Source organism: Mustela nigripes, chromosome 6 (genome assembly GCF_022355385.1).
Source record: "Mustela nigripes isolate SB6536 chromosome 6, MUSNIG.SB6536, whole genome shotgun sequence".
NCBI classification, from domain to species: Eukaryota; Metazoa; Chordata; class Mammalia; order Carnivora; family Mustelidae; genus Mustela; species Mustela nigripes.
Window position 1 is genome coordinate 64,283,892 of NC_081562.1, and position 22,720 is coordinate 64,306,611.

Genomic DNA, 22,720 nt, shown 5'->3' on the forward strand with positions numbered 1-22,720 from the left:
TGGGAAGCAGGCTCCCTGCTGAGCAGAGAGCCCGATGCGGGACTTGATCCCAGGACCCTGAGATCATGACCTGAGCCGAAGGCAGCGGCTTAACCCACTGAGCCACCCAGGCGCCCCAAGATTTTAAAAATTTTTTTGAGAGAAAGCACACACAAGTTGCAGGGCAGTACAGAGGGGGAGGGAGAGAGAGAATTTTAAGAAGGCACCACGCTCAGCACCGAGTCTGATGTAGGACTCAATCTTACAACCCTGAGATTGTGACCTGAGCCAAAAGGAAATCAAGAGTCTGATGTTTAATCCACTGAGCCACCCAGGTGTACCTAATACCTTTTAAAAAAGAGGGAAAAACCTTTGAAGTTAAAAGACTTTTGCTTAGTGACGTGGTAGGAATTATTTGAAAATTTTGTATTGAGAATTGTGTTTTCTCATTGTGTGTTTAGATACGATTTCCTTTTGACAGAGGGTAATAACAAAGACATATCTGCAAATGTAAGAGCATTCCTTTGGATTTTTTATAGTGGGTATAATTGTCTTGTAAATTTGACAAAATATGGTCCAGAATATAGTTTGTAAATATATGTGAGGCGGGAAGATATTTTAGCCTAGCATAATTAAGCTTCCCAAAGAATATTATTTGTAATTTTAAAATTCTGTGCATGAGAGATAGACAACAGTCTCTTCCTTCTTGTATCCATTTCTGATACAACTTTAGAAGCATAAACTATATTTTATTTATTACACAGTATCAAAAATATACATATTCCTGGGGAGACTGTGTGGCTTAGTCAGTTAAACATCTGTCTTCATCTCAGGTCATGATCCCAGGATGCTGGGATTGAGTCCTTCATGGGGCTCCTTGCTCAGCAGGGAGGCTGTTCTCCCTCTGCCTCTTCTGCCACTCTGCCTGCTTGTGCTCTCTCTCTCTGACACATAAATAAAGTCTTAAAAAAATACACACACACACACACACACACACACATTTCCAGTGTTATGGGTGAGTTTAGCAAAAACACATTTTTGTGCCATCTGACTGGGTAGGGGGCAGATCTTGGCAAGAAAGGGAAGGTGGAAAATAGAGGGAGCTGAGGATGGGAATGCAGATGAGGGGGTGCTACAGGTATGTTATGTGTGAGAGGAATGTATGCGAGTGGATAACCTAAATCTTCCTATCTGGGGTCTCTGTGGTTAATTGTTGCTGTTTTCTAGCATTCTAACTAGAGATTTTCTTCCTTCTAGAATTCTATGAAGAAATTCTTTCACTGGCATATAGTTTAACCTGCCATGGTATTTCCCCTCAAATGTGGCAGCTGCTAGGTATATTATATGAGGTTTTTCAGCAGGATTGTTTTGAATACTTTACAGGTATGGCTTTGACCATCTAACATTTTTGCTTTTCTGTGGCTAGACATTATTTCCTTTGGCAGTTGATATAAAGGCTCACATGATTCCACTACTAATCAGAAAATCCTTGTTCTTTCCCTGTTGAGTAAAGGGTAGTGCTATCAGAGCAGTGTTTTGCAGCTCCAGGAATACAGGCAGTCGAAGGGGGACTGTTTCCTGTTGTATCTTAAGTCAGTTTGCAGTCAGCACATATAACCATACGTTAATTGAATTACTGTTTTCTGAATGCTGTCTATATTCCCAGAACTGTTCTAAGCATAGCAGTGTAGCAGTGAGCAAAATAGTGCGTGCTCTTTTAATGCTTCCCTTCTAGTTGGGTGGGGGGAATGGGGAAGGTGGGGGGAGCACACAGACAAGCAAGAAAATATACAGTTGGTCAAATGGTGATGACACCTATGGAGAAAAAGACAAAAATTGAGAACAATCACTATAATAAAAGATGAGCATTTTAATTTTTCTGATCCACATCTTCCTCGTCTAGGAAGAGCAGATCTGTCACTGTTGTTACTAGCATTTTGTGGTTGTGAGGGAAGATAGTAATATGAAACCACAGAATGTGGTTTCAGTGGGAGTCATTTATTTCTATTCTTGTCACTCAAGTCTCATTGGGCTTTTGAATTTCTTTTCCAGATATGATGCCTCTCCTGCATAATTATGTGACAATAGATACAGATACTTTATTATCTAATCCAAAGCATTTAGAAATACTTTTTACAATGTGTAGAAAGGTAAGTGTGTCCTAATCAGTCGTTATAATGGTTCTTACTAATGTTTAAGTGTTTTACTTCAGGACACTCTTTCAGTTTGTTTCTTATACTTTAGTTCTGTATTGACTTCAACATTTGCTATTTCAATATTTGCTATTTTTAATTTTCTAATAGACCTTGGAATTGTAATTTGATAGTTGTTTATTGTGTGTTGTGCTTAAGACTATTTGCCATTTTTATTTATTAATTTTAAAATTTTTATTTATTTTATTTTTTAAAAATCTGTTAATCTATTGGAGAGAGATCAGGGGGGCAGGGTGGAGGGAGAGGGACAGAGCACATCGCCAGCAGTGGGGGCTTGCCAGTGTGGGGGCTTGATACCATGATCCTGCGATCATGACCTGAGTTGAAGTCAAGAGTCTGAGGCTTAACTGACTGAGCCACCCGGGCGCCCCTTATATATTTATTTATTTAAAGATTTATTTTATTACACAGAGAGAGAGAGAATGCAGGGTGTTAGGGAGAGAGGGAAAGAGAGAGGATCCCAAGCAGACTTCATGCCAAGCATACAGCCTGATATGGGGCTCGATCTCATGACCCCAAGATAATGACCTGAACTGAAGCAGAGTCAAATGCTCAACCATCTGAGCCACCCAGGCACTCCTGACACTTGCCACTTTTATAGCTGTGCACTTTATAATGTTTAGGGTAAATAATTTTGTTTATGTTTTTTCTTTCAAAAATGCAAACTTGCCACTTGATTCAAGAAAAGTGCTAAAAAAACCAGTAACAGAAAAGCAAAATGCTAAGAAAATAACGACAATTTATCAATTACTGATTTTTTAATTAAATATGTATATTGGAAAACACTAGATATATATTTTTTGAATATAAATAATATAAGATAGAAAAATTGGAATAGTTGGAAAAATGGCATCATTTAGCTCAGTCCAAGATGATTTATTAGCCATATACTGGCTACTGTTATATTTACATACAAACAGGATTGTCTCCTTATTCTGTCTTTGTCACAGGTTAGATTTCGCCCTCTGTTGGTAATATCGTAGAATCATTGTTGAATATAAATAATGTTTTCCTTCTCTGTTAGATGAATATTTATACGTACATAAATATAAAACTGCATTGCATAGAGGTGCCAGATACTTAAGTTTGGCCTTGGGTGTAAAATATCTAGTGTACAGCCTGTCTACCTCACTAGAGGAGATGTGTACTGAGATGTTAAGAGCTCTGAACTGATAAATCAGCGCATCTGATTCAGGTCTCAGTTCACTTGTAAAGAGCCTGGGAGATTTGGGGAGGTCACTAAGTTTCATCACATATAAACTGAAGGAGTAGAATCATGATTTTGTTTTTAAAAGATTTTATTTATTTATTTGACAGACAGAGATCACAAGTAGGCAGAGAGGCAGGCAGAGAGATAGGGGGAAGCAGGCTCCCCGCCGAACAGAGAGCCTGATGTGGGGCTCGATCCTAGGACCCTGGGATCATGACCTGAGCCAAAGGCAGAGGCTTAACCCATTGAGCCACCCAGGCACCCTAGAATCATGATTTTTGAAGACCCATTTAGGTCTGTAATAAATAACCTAGCTTATTAAATCATAATCACTTGGCCATCTTTAGTATCCTCTCCTAAGTGGAGACCATTGCTAGTGAGGGAAAAGGGAAGAGAAAGCAGCAAGCAGAAAATGTAACAGTCCTACACCCATTAGTACAGCTGCTCTGTATTATAGTAGCTGGGGTAAAAGCAATGTTCATGGTTATGGCCTTAGACTTAACAAGTGGTGAAAATATATGTCATAATCTTGATTTTTATTAATAGCTAATACTTACTGAATTCTTACTATATATGAGGTATTTCCCAAGTACTTTATACATACTAACTTATTTTATCTTTGCAACATTATGAGGAAAGTATCACATTTTGATCAAAGGGGAGACTGAGGCACAATTTTTTACATCATGCCTGAGGCAAATTGTCCTAAGTCACAGAACTAGTCTACATTGGAGCCATATTTGAAGCCAGGTAATCTGGCTCTAGAGTCTATTTTTAAAATTACCAAAATATATTTTGTTTTTCTCCTTCTGGAGGTAGGGACTAAAATCAACCAACCAACCAAGAAAAAACCCAAGTAAATGCAATTTGGGGCAAAGGGAGTGATTTTTTTTTTTTCTTTCTGTATTCTATAACCCTACCATGTAAGTATATTATTATCCTCCTTTTGCAGATGGGGACAGTAAGACACAGAGGTTAATTAGCTTTTTTAAAAGCACAGATAAGTGTCAGTGGGAATTTGAACGAAGACATTCTGGTTCCATAGCTCATTCACATTTAGAATCTAGATGTAGATATATTATCCTAAGAGGTAGAATTTTAAATTTTATGTAAATAGGGTTGATTTTTGGCTTTGCCAGCTACCTGCTTGTGATTCAGTTCACTGATCCATCTGTTTTCGTTTCCAAAATTTTACAGCTGTCTACTTTTTTCCTTTTCTCTGTCTTTGTGGATTTATGCTTCTAAAACCTCTTTATTATCATTTTAATGGCCTTTTGGGAAGTAATAAAATTAAATGGGAATGTTCAATCTGTCTTCTTTATCAAGAATTTCTTTTTAATTTAGTTTTCTTAAATTGTATTTGTCTAGGAAGTTATCCAATTCATCTGAGCTTTCAAATATGTAAGGGATATAATGTTCTCCATAGTATTTGCTTATTTTAATCTCTCCTTTACCTGTATTTATGTCTTTCTCAATTCTAATATTTTTATAATTTTGCTCTCTACTCTTTAAGAATAATTTTGACAAAAGTCCATTTTGTTGTCTTTATTTAATGAGTCTGTCTTTTGTTTCTCTCTGTTACCTCTTTTTGTCTGTATTTTTAATTTCTGTCTCCTTTTTAGGTTAAGTCTGTTCTTTTTCTTGTAGCTTATGTTTGGACTCTTATTAATTTTTCCATATTTTCTTATTTCCAATATAAGCGTGGCTCTACTCTATAAATCTCTTTTCTGAGAATCTTATTGTAAGGCAATTATATTCCAAATGTTATGTATGAACATGTGCATTGTGAATTTATTTATAATAGTAGAAATATAGAATTGACAATAGAGGAATGGTCTGGTAAACTATTAAACTTATGTACTGTAATACTTATAGTCCTAAATGATTATAACATCCATGGAAAATGTTTGTAGTTATAAAAATCCATATAGAGAAATTAAAAGGTGTGTGATAGTAAATTATGACAAAAATGAACTAAAACAAAACTACAGGGTTTGTTTTATTGTTTAAATGAAAGGTTTTTAAAAATTTCTTTTGATTTCATTTTATTGTTTTGTTGCCTTTAAAGGGAATCTTTTCTTATCTGGACATTTAACTCATATAGCTTACTTTATTGTAATTGGATGATTGCAATGTGGGCCTTGATCCTAGGACCCTGGGATCATGACTCGAGCTGAAGGCAGACACTTAACTGACTGAGCCACCCAGATGCCCCCAAGCTATGATTCCTGAATTTTTATGGGATATTTGCTTCCTGTAGACTCAAGTTAAATTCTATACAATGGTGTTCACTGCTGAGCTGAATTGTAATTACTGTAGGTTCTATGTGGAGATGCAGGAGAAGATGCAGAATGTCATGCAGCCAAACTTCTTGAAGTCATCATTCTTCAGTGCAAAGGAAAGGGAATTGATCAGGTAATACATGTATGGAAAGGTTGTACTGGATGTTTATATTGAAAATTTACATGCTTGAATGAATTTTGTTTATATTATGGTGGAAAATTAAAAAGATAGCTTGTGGTTTGTGCTTGCTGGTACAAATCCTATTTAAATGATAAAAATACTCATACAGTTGGAAAATTGCACCTTGCATTCTAGTTGAGAAAGAAATAAACAGGAAATGTAATAATTTAAGAGGCTATCAAGCAAATCATGAATATGTAAATTCTACTCAACAGGTTTTCCAGAGATCTTCATTCTCCTTTGCTTTTGTGGATTCTCTTGAGATATTCTCGGATATCTTCTTTTAACCAGAATTGAAGATATTGTACAAAAAAAAAAAAAGTTTCTTTTACTGATATAAAAAAAAGCACTATACATTTTCAACAAAGATTAATTTGATGTTTGATATAATCATGATATGATAGTTACTGAGAAAAGTGTTGAAGTGTTAAAGTGAAATTTTGGAGTTATCTTTTTTCTTTCATTCTGTAACTTTTGCTCTGTGTACTTTTTAAAATAGCTTTATTGAGCTATAATTCACATACCATATATTTCACTCCTTTACAGTGTACATACTTACATGGATTTTAGTATAGTCACAGAATCATGCAACTATTATGACAGTTTTAGAGCATTCCCTCACTACTCCCCAAAGAACTCTATACCCAGAAGTAATTACTTCTCATTTCCCCTTAACACTCACCCCCCAGCCTACGCAACCATTATTCTACTTTCTTATTTAGAGATTTGTCTATTCTAGACATTTCTTTTCTTTTCTTTTTTAAAGATTTTATTTATTTATTTGACAGAGAGAGACACAGCTAGAGAGGGAACACAAGCAGGGGGAGTGAGAGACGGAGAAGCAGGCTCCCTGCTGGATCCAGGACCCTAGGATCATGACCTGACCCAAAGGCAGATGCTTAAGGACTGAGCCACCCAGGTGCCCCTATTCTAGACATTCATATAAACGGGATCATGTGGTCCTTTGTGAATGACTTTTCTCACTTAGCATAATGTTTTAAGGGTTCATCCATGTGTGAGTATGTATACTACTAGTACTTCATTTCTTTTTATTGCTAAATTTTCCATTGGGTGGATATGTCACATTTATTTTAGCTGTTCATCAGTTAATGGACATTTGGATTATTTCCACTTTTTTTTAATTATTATTTTTTAAAAATAAGTTCCATGCCCAGTGTGGGGCTTGAACTCACAACTCTTAATTAGGAGAGCTCTACCAACTAAAACAGCCGGGTTCCCCCGATTATTTCCTTTTTTGACTATTATGAATAATGTTATGAACATTTGTATGCAGCTCTTTCTGTGGACATGTTTTCATTTCTCTTGGTATGTATCTACGAGTGGTAATTCTATGCTTAACCATTTGAGGACCTGCCACACTGTTTCTCCAGAGCAGCTGCGCCTACTAGTCCTACTAGCAGTGAATGGGAGTTCCAATTTGTCTGTATCCTCATCAGCTCTTGCTTTGTCTTTTTGTTATAGCTATCCTTACAGGTGTGAAGTAGTATCTTGTTGTTTTGATTAGCATTTGCTTGATAGCTAATGATGTTGAGCATCTTTCATATGGCCATTTGTTTATCTTTTTTTTTTTTTGGAGAAATGTCTATTCAGATTCTTTGTTCATTTTAATTGGGTTATTTGTTTACTATTGGGTTATAGAGGTTATTTATAGATTCTGAATTCAAGTCCATTATCAGATATACAGTTTGCAAAAATTTTCTCCCATGGGGCACCTGGGTGGCTCAGTAAAAATTTTCTCCCAACTTGTGAGTTGTCTTACCACTTTCTTAATAGTGTCCTTTGAAGCAGTTTTTAATTTTGATGCCCAGTTTATCTTTTTTCTTTTGCTGTTTGTGGTTTCTGTTACATTTAAGAACCCATTGCTAAATCTGAGTCTATGAAGATTTCCTTCTTTCATTTTCTGAGCATTATAGTATCCTGAGCTTATAGTATTAGCTGTAACATTTAAGTACTTAATTCATTTTGAGTTAATTTTTCTGTGTGGCATGAGGAAGGGGTTTAAATTCATTATTCTGCCCGTGGATAGAAAGTTGTCTCAGTACCATTTGTTGAAAAAGCTATTCTTTCCCTTTGAATTGTCTTTGGCACCCTTGTCAAATGAATTGACTATAAATGTGAGGATTTATTTCCGGACTCTCATCTGATTAATTTTTTAATCCTTAATCCAGGACTATACTGTCTTTATTATAACTTGGTAGTTTTGAAATTAGGAAGTTTGAGTCGTCTAGTTTTGTTCTTTTGTAAGATTGTTTTAGCTATTTTGGGTCCCTTGAGTTTTCATGTGAAATTTAGGATCAGCTTGTCAGATCCAGCAAGGAAGTCAGCTGGCATTGTGTTGAGTCTGTAGATCACCCTGGGAAGTGTTGCCAGGGCTCGATCCCATGTCCATGAGATCACCAACCGAGCAGAATCAAGAATCAGACGCCCAACTGACTGAGCCACCCAGGTGCGCCAAGGTGTTTGTATTTTTGAATCTAAAGTGTGTTTCCTGTAGATAGCATTTGGTTGAATCTTGTTTTCTTGCTTTTTTCTTTTTTTAAATCCAATGAGACATTCTCTCCTTTTGATTGTTTATCTATTGATATTTAATATTGTTATGATGCATAGATTTAGTCTGCTATTTTATTTATTTTTTGTCTTATTATTTTTGTTCCCCTATTTTTTTTACTGCTTTCTTTTGAAATAAGTAAATACTTTGAAATAAGTAAATATTTTCTAATGTCACATTTTAATTGCTTTTTAGTTTTTGTCCCCACTACTTAAAAAATTTGCTTAGTGGTTGTTCTAGGGCTTACTGTAATATATCTAATCAGAATCTATTTCAGATTTAGATTAACTTCTTTTTAGTGAGATATAGATGCATTACTCCTATATAGCTCTATCTCCTCCTCTTCCTTTTTCTACTATTACTGTTCTATATGGTACATTTTATATATGTTATAAACCTAGTAATACACAGTTTATAATTATATTTTTTAATTAGTTTAATTAAATAATTATATATTTTTTGGTAATTTTATGTGTTAAGCTAAGAAAAGCAAGTATATATAGAGTTTGTCATATTAACCTTCTTATTTACATTTCTCAATTCTTTCTATTTCTTCCTTTGGATTGGAGTTACCATCTGGTGTCATTTGCTTGCTCCAGTACAATCTTGCACCTATCTCCTTTTTATTGTTAATGTTGAAAATAACTATATTTCTATACTTTATAGTTTCAATGATATAATTTTAAGATGTTATTTTATGCAGTTGCTTTTTTTTTTAAATTGCCACTGTTTTTTAAAACACTTAAGGGAAGAAAGTCAAAGGAATAGTGTTTTTCTGTTTTTGAAAATTACATAATTACCTTCTGTGTGTGTGCGCGTGCATGCGCGCATGCATGTGTATTTGTTTTTGAATTCCCTACTGGGTCACTTACTTGCAGCTTGAACTTCCTTTAGTATTTCCTACAAGGTAGGTCTGCTAGCAATGAAATGTCTGTTTTTGTTTTCTGAGAATGTTTTTATTTTATTTTCAGTTTTGAAAGACAGTTTCTACTGAATTCTTGGTTGACAGGTTTTTCTTTCAGCAATTTGAACATACCATCCTTCTGGTCTCTTGTTTAACAGTTGTTAATCCCATTAACATTCCCTTGTACTTGGCAGTGGTGTATGTTTTTTCTTATGCTTCTATCAACATTTTCTCTTTGTCTTTTACCGTTTTTACTATGGCATGTCTTTGTGTTTATCTTACTTGGACATTGTTGACTTTCTTGGATGTATAGTTTTTTGTCACATTTGGCAAGTTTCTAGCCATTTCTTCAAATATTTTTTTTCTTTCCTTCTGATGCTCCTGTTAAACATATGTTGGTGTATTTAATGGTGTTACATATTTCTTTGAGACTCTGATCATTTTTCTTTATTCTTTCTTTTCTCTGGTCTTTGGATTGCATATTCTTTTTTAGTCTATCTTTAGGTTTGCTGATTCTCTCTTCTGCCAGTTCAGATCTGTTGTGGGGTCCCTGTAGTGAATTTTTCATTTTGTTTATAGTGCTTTTTTTTTTAAGCTAGGTTCTGTGTCCAACATGGGACTTGAACTCAAGACTCCAGGAACAAGAATTGCATGACCTACTGGCTAAGCCAGCCAGGCACCCCTATAGTATTTTTTAACTCTAGAATTTTTATTTGATTCTTTTTTATATTTTATATGTCCTAATAGATGTTTTATATTTGATGAGACATGGTCATCATGGCTTCCTGTGACTTTAAAAATGGCTTCTTTTAGGGGTGCGTGGGTGGCTCAGTCTTTGGTGTCTGCCTTCAGCTCAGGTCATGATCCCAGGATCCTGGGATCAGGTCCCACACTGGGCTCCCTGCTCAGCAGGAAGCCTGCTTCTCCCTCTCCCATTCCTTCTGCTTGTGTTCCCTCTCTCTGCCAAATAGGTAAATAAAATCTTTAAAAAAAAAAAAAAAAGAAAGGAAACTGTCCTTAAAAAAAAATATGGCTTCCTTTATTCTGTAAACATATTTTATAATGGTCATTTTGAAGTTTTCAAAAGTTCATGTTTGAGTTTCTGACTCTAGGAGGGTTCTTCATGACCATCTCTTTTCTTGCTTTTCCCACATGAACTGCTAGCTTAGGGTTTATCTTCTTATTTTAATTAGGAGAGCCACAAAAAAAAAAAAAAGCAATTTTCGCTTACCACCAAATTCTCCATTATTTTTAGAGTGACCTTTCAGGCTCCTTTTTCGTATTGATAAAGTTTTACGTGTATGTTCAAGGGCTCTGATTTGACAGAAGCCAGTTTTGCTGTTAGAACCCCAAAGAAGGCTTCAGTGAGTAGTGTTTTAGGTGAAAACAAAATAAGGAGGTAGTAAAGCACAGGACTTGAGTGAGGTAGCAAAGGGTTTAGTTCTGTTGACTGGCTTTTGGAAAGTTTTGAGCAGAAGGTCAAAAGCCAGAAAGGTGGAGAATAAATCCAGGCAAAGAGTTTAGAATCTCTCCTGTAAGCCAGAAGAAGGCAAACTATGGGCCAAATCCAACCTGTGACCCGTATATATGGCCTAGGCATAAAGCATGGTTTTTACATTTTTGAAGGGATGTTTTAAAAAAAAAAAAAAGTATGCAACAGAGACCATATGTAGCCTACAAAGTGAAAGTATTACTAAGAATTAAAAAAATTTTTAAATGTATTTATGTATGTATTTATTTATTTTTGAGAGTAAGAGAAACCATGAGCAGGAGTAGGAGCAGAGGGAGAGAGAAAGAGAACGCCAAGCAGGTTCTACACGCAGCATGTAGCCCGACATGGAGCTCCGTCTCATTACCCTGAGATCATGACCTGAGCCAAAATCAAGACTTGGTTGCTTGACTAAGCCACCCAGACACCCCGAAGTTGAAAGTATTACTAAATATTGACTAAAAGTTTACCAACCTATGCCATAAGCAAATGAACAGAGAATCCACTAAGCAGAGAAATGATATGATCAAAGATAGGCACTAAGAATAATGAATCTCCTAGAAGCATCCTTATTCTAAACAGGTCTTCTGCATACACTGGGCTATGAAGATGAGCGAGGAGGCTGTTAGCAAATTAAAGTCTGCTTCTGCTCTAGGCTAAAAGCATTGGGAATAGAGGACTAGAACAAGATTTACAGTAGGGACCATTGCAAACATTGCACAGAAAGACCTGAAAAAATAAGTTGTTAGAAGAGGAGGGCAGGGGAAAGCTCAAGAGCACAGATTTTACCCTGGAAAGTTATAAAGATGACTTCTCCCACAAATACAGAAAATATGGATACCAGTAGATAGGAATAGAGTGATATTAATCAAACTGTGACCATCTAATGGTGTTAGTAGGTGTTCATAACAGAAAGTATTCAGTGGTCAGATAAGCCTTAGGAATACTGGATAAAACAAAATTCAACAGATTTCATTTTTGCTTGACTTCTAGTGCCTTTATATGAAAAGGTGTCTAAATGGGTGTTGGTATCTGTGTGTTTCAAATTAATTTAATTCTGGGATGTTTTTGTTTTCCAAATCCAAGGAACATCTATTAACTGTTATAAAAGTGCTGTTTGGATAATGCTGATGTACAGATGTCTTGAAGTAGAAAGAAGGGGTGTGCAAGCTTAAATTCAGTAGCCTTATATTCTCAGTAAAAGAGGCAAGGTTGTAGAAAGTGGAAAAAGTTGACATTTCAGTTTGGAGGAGTCTAATATGTAATAAAGAGTTGGATAAGAGAATTGCTTTTATTAAAGACAGAACTACCGTACAATCCAGCAATTGCACTAGTAGGTATTTATATAAAGAATACAAAAATACTAGTTTGAAGGGATACAATGTTATAGCAGCATTATCAACAGTAGTCAAATTATGGAAAAGGCCCAAATGTCCATCAACCGGTGAATGGATAAAGAAGATATGGTATATACAGTGGAATGTTACTCAGACATAAGAAAGAACAAAGTCTTGCCATTTTCAATGACATGGATGGAGCTAGAGAGTATGAGGCTAAGCAAAATAAGTCAGAAAGACAAATACCATATGATATCACACATATGTAGAATTTAAGAAACAACATAGGGGGAAAAAGAGAGAGGCAAACCAAGAAATAGACTCCTAACTATAGAGAACAAACTAATGGTTACAAGAGGACGGTAGGTGGGGGGGATAGATTAAATAGGCGACAGGGATTAAGGAATGTACTTGTCATGAGCACTGGGTGTTGTATGTAAGTACTGAATCACTAAATTCAATACCTGAAGCTGAAGAAAAAGGATGGACCCATTTGAAGGTAATAAGTAAAAATTTCTAGTGTAATACAGTGGGTTTCTACCCCTAAAACTAGGTTGCAGAAGGATTGGAAAATTGGTATTCAAGAATTTTTGTCAGAAATTTAGGGTTCCTGGGGAACCTTTAATGTTAGGGAGGCTACTGTTGTGGTGCACTCAGTAGAGCTAAAGGAGTCTATTGCCTGGAATTATAGTCCTCTGTACTTCCTGTCACTTGGGAGTTAGGTCTAGGGATTTGGTTAGATTCATTTGTGATTCTTTTGGCAAGAATACTTCATAGATGGTAGTTTGTATTTCTACCAGGAGGCACAGAATATCTGGTTGTCTCTCATGTTAGGATGTTACTTGTGTTGGTGGTGATTATTCTATCATTACTTTTTCATGTATTAGCTGAAATATTTCTATGAAGGAATAGTTTTTTACCTATTACCAAGTTACTCTGAGGAACAGTGTGAGAATGTCTGTTTATTTACTATGATTCAAGATAGAAAGTTTGTTTCCTAACATTCTCCAAAGATGACCGATGAGGTGTTTTGCTTTTTTTTTTTTTTTAAATATTATTAAGAACTTACAGATTCAAATTTGTTTAATATGTTTCAGTATATTTCAGCTTTGGCCAGTGGGAACTTCTTGAATTTATCATATAAGTGCTTTTGACTGACCCTGGTAGTGTTTGGTAGTTTCCTTGCTGTCTGATATGAGAAGATGTTCCAGGTTCATCTTGTACATTTCCTGCCCTATGCTGGGAAATGGTATTTTAAGGCTACAAGCACAAAGGATATTCATTGCTACTGAGTTGGTCATTATTTCCACAGGAGAGCCAAGAAATGCATATTGTATCATTTTAAGATTTGCCCATCATTAGTACACACAGATATTTCCAATTCATATTCAGTACTACATTATTTTTCGTTAGTCTAATTACCTGGATCTATATCGGCTGTACCAAAATCCTGGTTTTCCTTATAATTACTCACTTGCTGTATCCCACTAACATATATATAGGGTGTCAGAATAATTATACCAATATTATCACCAACATGTGATTACTATTAACTGTTTAAGATTTTTAATAGCTCTTTTTATCTTCAGGGTATATCCATATGCTAGGGATATATACAGCCAGAATATAGTCAAATCATAAATTTTAAAGTCCTTTAAAATAATCCCTATTTGATTCATTTATTTTAACTTTTAGAAATGCTTTAAAATTTTTTCTAAATATATTACTTATATGTAATTCTAAAGTCTAATTTACAAAACAGGGTGTATTCAGGGAGGTCAAGCTTCCATCCCTGTCCCTTCTGCCCTTATTTTTTTCCCCCTTCTCTTCCACTCCCTTTAGTTTTTAGTTCATTCTTTCATTTTTTTTACAGATTTTTTAAAAAAAATTTATTTTATTTATTTGACAGAGAGAGATCACAGGTAGACAGAAAGGCAGGCAGAGAGAAGTGGGAGAAGCAGGCTCTCTGCCCAGCAGAGAGCCCGATACGGGACTCGATCCCAGAACTCTGAGATCTTGACCTGAGTCGAAGGCAGAGGCTTTAACCCACTGAGCCACCCAGGTGCCCCTCATCCTTTCATTTTAAAAAGTAAGCAAATAGATGTGTTCATTCTTTCCTCACCTTCTTAAGTAGTGGCATACATATATTTTTTTCCCATCTTGCCTTCTTCACATAATCATATATCCATCCTGTAGATCACTCCATAGTAGTATAGAGAAGTATTCTGCATAAAGTAGTCTCCAGAATTGATTGTTTTAATATAAAAGGATAATTTTAGTTTTATTCATTGTAAAACCTCAAAGTTTCTTTGTATTCCCTTTTTTTTTTTAAAAGATTTTAATTATTTATTTAAGAGAGGGACAGTGAGAGAGAGCATGAAAGTGGAGAAGGTCAAGGTCAGAGGGAGAAGCAGACTCCCCATGGAGCTGGGAGCCCGATGCAATACGTGATCCCGGGACTCCAGGATCATGACTTGAGTTGAAGGCAATTGCTTAACCAACTGAGCCACCCAGGTGCCCCTGTATTTTTTTTTTTTTTTTAATTTATTTATTTGAGAGAGAGAGTGAGAGCATAAGCAGGGAGAGCAGCAGAGGGAGAGAGAGAAGTAGGCTCCCCAGTGAGCAGGGATGTCAATGTGGGGCTTGATCCCAGGACCCTGGAATAATGACCTGAGCCATCCAGGCGTCCCCAGTTTTTTTGTATTCTTAATGGCTTTGTATGTAATAGAAAATACTTGTTAAAATGAAATTTTATTATTAAAACATCTCAAGAAGAGCTTTTCAAGCTTAGTTTACATATTCTTGTGGCTTTGTTGATTCACAATAATGAACTTGTAGTAATAATTAAAAATTTTTTTTATGGGGCGCCTGGGTAGCTCAGTGGGTTAAGCCTCTGCCTTTGGCTCAGGTCATGATCCCAGGTCCTGGGATCGAGTCCCACATTGGGCTCTCTGCTCGGCAGGGAGCCTGCTTCCCCCTCTCTCTGCCTCTCTGCCTACTTGTGATCTCTCTCTCTCTCTGTCAAATAAATAAATAAAATCTTAAAAAAATTTTTTTTTATTGTTTTAATTTTAATTCCAGTGTGCTTAACATACAGTGTAATAATGGTTTCAGGTGTACAGTCTTGTGAGTCAGCATTTCCACACATCACCCTGTGCTCATCACAGCAGGTGCCCTCCTTCAGCCCCATCACTTGGCAAGCCAAGAAAGTTTGCCTCTCTTTTTCTCCTTTGCTTATTTTGTTCTTAAATTCCACATAGGAGTGAAATCATATGGTATGTCATTCTCTGACTTTTTTCACTTAGCATATTATAACTCCATACACATTGTAAATGGCAAGATTTCATTCTTTTTTATAGCTGAATAATATTCTATTGCATACACCATATCTTCTTTATCCATTCATCTGTTGACGGACATTTGGACTTTTTCTATAATTTGGCTAGTGTATATAATGCAGCTATAAACATAGGGGTGCATGTATTTCTTTGAGTTAGTGTATTTTTGTACTTTTGGGGCAAATACCCAGTAGTACTATTACTGGGTCATAGGATAGTTCTATTTTTAACTTTTTGAGGACCCTCCACACTATTTTCCAGAGTGGCTGCACCAATTTGCATTCCCACTAATAGTGCAATAGGGTTCCCCTTTCTTCCATAGTAATATTTTTTAATATAGCCTGTATGCTATATGTGTTGTGCTACCTGAATGCTCTGCATCAGAATTAGAGAAGAATTCAGTAGGATTTTTTTTTTTTTTTAAGATTTTATTTATTTGAGAGAGAGAGCGCGGGCACAAGCAGAGGGAGGGGCAGAGAGAGAGGGAGAAGCAGACAGGAGCCGGGATCATGACCTGAGCTGAAGGCAGACATTTAACTGATTAAGCCACCCAGGATGGTTAATCAAACATCAAACTAGTCATCTCTTTATAAAATCTTTTTTTTTTTTTTAAGATTTTATTTATTTGACAGAGAGAGAGAGATCACAAGTAGGTAGAGAGGTAGGCAGAGACGGGGGGGGTCCCCCCGCTGAGCAGAGAGCCCGATGCGGGGCTCCATCCCAGGACCTTGAGATCATGACCGGAGCCAAGGGGAGGCTTTAACCCACTGAGCCACCCCCTTTATAAAATCTTAAAGTACCATGTGTAGAGGCGCCTGGATGTCTCAGTCAGTTAAGTGTCTATATTGCCATAGTTAGTACAGTTATTAATATGTAGTTTAAAAAAATCCTGGGGTGCCTGGGTGGCTCAGTCTTTGGCATCTGCCTTCGGCTTAGGTCATGATCCCAGGATCCTGGAATCGAGTCCTGTGTCAGGGTCCTGGCTCAGTGGGGAGGCTGCTTCTCCCTCTGCCTGCCGCTCCCCCTGCTTGTGCCCTCTCTCCTCTGACAAATAAAATCTTGAAAAACAAAACCCCAAAACTACCATGTGTAGTTGTGTGTTTTAATTTTATATATATCCTCCTAAAGAAGGCTAGTATTCTGCTGATCCTAATATATTTATAGTTTTGACTCCAAAAACATATCAAATTTAACTCAAAATTCTACACAAAACTTTAGTTTTTCTTTCAAAAATGCTTAAATTCAAGTTAGTTCCCATATAGTATATTACTAGTTTCAGAGATAGAACTTAGTGATTCATCAGTTGCATGTAATACCCTGTGCTCATTACATCGTGTGCCCTCCTTAATATCCATCACCCACTGACCTCCTCCCCTCACCCACCTTCCTTCCAGCAGCCCTCAGACGAAACTCTAGACTATTTTGATAGACTATTTTTTAGAGCAGTTACAGGTTCACAGACTTGAGCATACAGAGATTTCCCATATCCCCCAGCTCCACATGCACAGTGGCCTCTATTATCAACATGTGCACTGGGCGGTACAGTGGTCACAGCTGAGGGGCCTGCACTGAGAATGCATATTTCACCCGGAGCCCGCAGGGCTCATTCGTGGTGTCGTGCATTTTATGAGTTTGGACTGATGTGTAATGACATGTGTCTACCATTTCAGTAACATACGTTGGCCTTCACTGCCCTCAGACTCCTCTGTGCTCTTCCTAGTCCTTCAATTCTACCCTGAAGCCTTGATTTTTTTTTTTTTTAAGATTTTATTTATTATTGGACAGAGAGAGAGATCACAAGGAGGCAGAGAGGCAGGCAGAGAGAGAGAGGAGGAAGCAGGCTCCCCGCTGAGCAGAGAGCCCGATGGGGGCTCGATCCCAGCACCTTGGGATCATGACCTGAGCCGAAGGCAGAGGCTTTAACCCACTGAGCCTCCCAGGCGCCCCTGAAGCCTTGATTTTTAACATTTGTTTTTAAAATGAGCTTGTATTAAGACCTCAGAATTTTGTTTTACACAAATCATTTCAGCCCATCCCTTTCAGTGAAAATAACTATTAGGAAATACTTTTTTTTTTTTTTTAAAGATTTTATTTATTTATTTGACAGAGAGAAATCACAAGTAGATGGAGAGGCAGGCAGAGAGAGAGAGAGAGAGAGAAGGAAGCAGGCTCCCTGCCAAGCAGAGAGCCCGATGTGGGACTCGATCCCAGGACCCTGAGATCATGACCCGAGCGAAGGCAGTGGCTTAACCCACTGAACCACCCAGGTGCCCCAGGAAATACTTTTAACAAAGGTAGTTTATCAACATGGTAGAATTGGATCAGATGCCTTCATTTTCATGTGTGAAGTCTACCATTTTTGCTTTAGTCTTATACTAACAGGAATTTTATTTTTATTGAGATGTTGATGGGTAGCATGTTAGATTCAGGTGTATAACAATGACTTGATATTTATGTTGTGAAATGATCACAGTAAGTCTAGTTAACATACAGCACCATACGTAGTAACAAATTTTTTTACTTGTGATAACTTTTAATATCTACTTAGCAACTGCCAGATATGCAATACCACATTATTAACTGCGGTTACCATGCTCTTTTTTTTTTTAAAGATTTTATTTATTAATTTGACAGAGAGAAATCACAAGTAGATGGAGAGGCAGCCAGAGAGAGAGAGAGAGAGGGAAGCAGGCTCTCTGCTGAGCAGAGAGCCCGATGTGGGACTTGATCCCAGAACTCCGAGATCATGACCTGAGCCGAAGGCAGCGGCTTAACCCACTGAGCCACCCAGGCGCCCACCATGCTCTTCATTACATCCTCTGACTGACTTAGGAATTTTCTTTCTCAGGAGAAATTCCAGTCACATCTTGATTATTTTCAGTCCCATCCAATTTGATTTAACAAAGAAAAATTCTAACCTAGTCATTTTACCTTAAATGTGGAAATGGTGGAGTCTACATTTAGATTATTGGCATCATTTGATTGGGGACTCTTGAGGGACAGTCTTCAACTAACTGTAATCTGCACTCAGAAAGGAAGGAGACTTCCTCACACTGCTGCCCTCAGACCTCTTTTTGGCCATTTAATATCTGGGTTTTATGAGAATATAAATTTGTTGAATAACTCCAAAAACAATTTAAGCAAAGGTATCATTAAGTATCATTAAGAGTATCTTATTTAATTATTTTCAAGATTTTATTTATTTATTTGACAAACAGAGATCACAGGTAGGCAGAGAGGCAGGCAGAGAGATTGGGGGGCTGGGGAAGCAGGCTCCCCATGGAGCAGAGAGCCCAATGTGGGGCTCGATCCCAGGACCCTGGGATCATGACCTGAGCAGAAGGCAAAGGCTTTAACCCACTGAGCCACCCAGGCACCCCAAGAGTATCTTATTTATTGATGACACGCTCTACCTAGTTTCTAGGTGTATGGTTGACTCTCTTTTTCATTTTTTCCTCTAGTGCATTCCACTCTTTGTTCAACTCGTTTTGGAGAGATTAACCCGAGGAGTTAAAACTAGTGAGCTCCGCACCATGTGTCTTCAGGTTGCAATTGCTGCCTTGTACTACAACCCTGATTTGCTGCTACATACTCTAGAACAAATTCAATTGCCTCACAACCCTGGACCTATAACTGTACAGTTTATAAATCAGTGGATGAATGATACAGATTGTTTTCTTGGGTATGTGTCTTTTAGATTTTATTCTACATTTCTGTTTCTGGAAAGTTGACTTTTGAAAGTATATAATAGCATATAGAAAGATAATTTTCATTTTTTAAGGATTAATGTTTAGTGTATTAACCTAATATTTAATTTTTAGAGAATTAAGAATGTGTTTCAGAAGTATAATCTAGTGGAAAGAATCCAGTCTCTGAAAATTAGGTATAGCTTGTCCTTACTGGTTTTTGACTTATGTGCTATCATTGTATCTTGAGGCAACAAGAATTAAGTGTACATCTGGTTCCCTGACTATTAAGTGTCGATAGGCAAAAACATTCTAAATGGGGTTAGGTTTCTAGGGGAAATGCCAGTTTGGTGACAAGACATTGAACCCTGCAGATCTCAGGGGAGCTTATTCTCAAACATGAGGTCAGAAAGGAGGATTGTTCATTGTAGCCCAAGTGCTGCTCCTGTGGGAGAGTGTGTCTTTAGGCGAAGTACATTCCTAGTGTCTGAACTTAGAAAAAATGAGATGTCTTGTAGTATGTACATGCCCTCCTCAAATGACTGAACACCTCTTCGTGACTCTGTTACGCTAGAATTTCAGCTCTGACAATGGCTTACTGGCAGTGTTATACCAAATATAGCAGTCTTTACATTCTTAATATTTTTAAACAAAATATTTTAAAGAATATTTCTATATAATATTTTAGAATTAACAAAAATGTATATAATGTATACTGGTCAAACTTTTTTCCTTCAAAATCAAATTTTCCTTATTATATATTAAAGCAGAGAACTTTTTTTTTTAAAGATTTTATTTATTTATTTGACAGACAGAGATCACAAGTAGGCAGAGAGGCAGGCAGAGAAAGAGAGAGGTGGAAGCAGCTTCCCTGCCAAGCAGAGAGCCCAATGCGGGGCTCGATTCCAGGTGCGGGGCTCTATTCCAAGACCCTGGGATCATGACCTGAGCCAAAGTGAGGCTTTAACCCCTTGAGTCACCCAGATGCCCCAAAGCAGAGAACATTTAATGGATTTAGTTAGAGCTGTCAAGTTTTCCTTAGTATATGCTGAGTTTCTGAATAGCTTTTGGCACCTGGGGTTAGTGTACAGTGTATGTGCACTATATACCTTTATCCGGTCTAATACAGAAGACAGAGTCTAAATTTTTCCTTTTTCCCCTGTTGGTTAGGAATTTCCTGCTGTCAAATGTAGGTATTCTTGCTTTAATAGAACTTGTATGCCAAGGCCCAGATATAGTATTCATATCAATCATAAATTGATATAGCAAGATTGACCATATTAATTGCAGACTTCTCTAGCTCTTTGATGATAATTGGTTTATAAAACATGATTTATGTAAGATTTCATATGGTACAAAATGGGGGATACCTCTGTATAATTCTATTGAATGAATCCTAAGATACTACATTGGCCATTTTTTCTTGTAGTATTTCAACTGTCCTTATTTATCATGAACACATTTTATTTCTTTGTAATTTGTAGGCATCATGACCGGAAGATGTGTATAATAGGACTGAGTATCCTTTTGGAACTGCAAAATCGACCTCCTGCAGTAGATGCTGTAGTGGGACAGATTGTGCCCTCAATTCTTTTCCTTTTCCTTGGTCTGAAGCAGGTCTGTGCTACCAGACAACTGGTAAACCGTGAAGATCGCTCAAAAGTGGAGAAGGCTGATATGGAAGAAAACGGTAAAGTCTTATAATTGCAATGAGTGCTAGAATTGTACTGATTTGAGCATGCATTTTTAAATTTTAGTCTATTTGGAGTCATTAAACAGAGTTACATTCTTTGGCTTGTTGCACATTTAAAAAATATTTTGGGGTGGATTTACATATTCTGACATATAACTTTAGAGAAGTTCATTTTTTGACATTTAAATAATTATTGAACTTAATGTTACACCCTGGGAAATACAAATACATTTGTAACAGAATCAAATGGTTTTGATGATAAGTTAGCAACCAGTTATTTCTTTTTATTTGTGCTAACAATGTCAATGAAGTCAGCAGCATGAATTAATAAATGAACCACTTAGTTAAAAGCAGAAGTGTCAGTATAGCAGATTAATAGAGTGCCTGGTACATTTTTTTTAAGATTCTTTTTTTTTTTTTTTTTAAGATTTTATTTATTTGACAGAGATCACGAGTAGGCAGAGTGGCAGGCAGAGAGAGAGGGGGAAGCAGACTCCCTGCTGAGCAGAGAGCCTGATGTGGGGCTCAGTCCCAGGATGCTAGGATCATGACCTGAGCTGAAGGCAGAGGCTTAACCCACTGAACCACCCAGGTGCCCCTTTTTTAAGGTTCTTAATCAGAAACTATGTAGGAGAGACTTAGAGTTTATGTATTAATAAATTTAGAGTAAAATACACAAGTGAAGGCTATTCGCTTAATAGAGATTCAGAATAAGATTGTTAGGGTCAAGCATATTAGATCTTTATTTAATGATACTGCAAAAAACTATTTACTTGCGCCCAGGAAGTAACATTATCCAACTCCAAGTGGAGTTTTTCCTCTTCTAGTTAAAAACAGACATTTCTTTAAATGAGAAAAATCAGAACTTTCATGGAAAACCTACATCTCTCTTTTTGATGCAAAATTCTATGATTTCAGCAAGTGCAGATTTAAAACATTTAATTGGCATCATTCTGGTTTGTTCATGTACAAGAAATGGTACCCTTCCCTAACCCCTAACACAGTACACTTCTTCTGATTGAATTTAATGTTTTTCTTCCTCTCAAAATAAAATTTAAGAGAGAGAAAGTATGCACACATGCATGCTATGGGGGGAGGGGCAGAGGCAGAGAGAGAATCCTAAGCAGGCTCCATGTGCAGCATGGAGCCTTATGTGCGGCTCAATCTCTTGACCCTGAGATCATGACCTGAACTAAAATTAAGAGTCAGACACTTAGCCAACTGAGCTACCCAGGTACCTCTAATTTCTTTTTCTGAATATCATGTAAAGCAGTAATGCTTCTTTAGTAGAAGGGTTTTGTGTTTTTGCTAAGTATAGGCCAACAGTTATGGAATTACTTTTTTCAGAATGTTACAATATTCTCCAAGTCTTTATTTTGTAAATTGTTGGTTTATAACTAATATGGCTTGAGAAAAAATTCTGTAGTACTTTCCCAGATTTTCCTGTTGTATTTCCACTGAAGTGTAGAATGATTAACTAGGAAAGGTGTTTCTTGTTATCTTTGTAATTATACCTTTGTCATAAATATATATATATATATATACACACATACACATGTGTTATATATATATATATATATATATATATGATAAAAAATGTATGTATATATGATCAAAACCAGGGTTTCCTGTCTTACCCCAAAACTACTTCACAGTTTAATTCAGTGTGGTATGTTTTATAGAACTATTTTTGAAATAATGTCTAGTTTGGGTTTATTCTAGGTTTTTCCCTCTTAGTAAATGCAGAACAAAATCAACCTATCTTTTGGTTACAGTACTGGGCTAACTGCTTAAAACAGATTGGCATTGAAAATAAAGCAGAATCCATGATGATATACA

General features: G+C 36.7%; 1 protein-coding gene across 3 annotated transcripts in view; it reads left to right on the forward strand.

Annotated features, from left to right (window-relative positions):
- IPO8 (importin 8) overlaps positions 1–22,720 on the forward strand; it is a 116,050-nt gene that overhangs the window by 50,924 nt on the left and 42,406 nt on the right. For all 3 annotated transcript variants that reach the window (XM_059402725.1, XM_059402724.1, XM_059402723.1), the window contains exons 18-22: positions 1,237–1,362; positions 2,032–2,129; positions 5,722–5,817; positions 18,964–19,184; positions 20,673–20,878. In XM_059402725.1, coding sequence (XP_059258708.1) covers positions 1,237–1,362; positions 2,032–2,129; positions 5,722–5,817; positions 18,964–19,184; positions 20,673–20,878 — 747 coding nt within the window. The remainder of the gene's footprint in view (positions 1–1,236; positions 1,363–2,031; positions 2,130–5,721; positions 5,818–18,963; positions 19,185–20,672; positions 20,879–22,720) is intronic.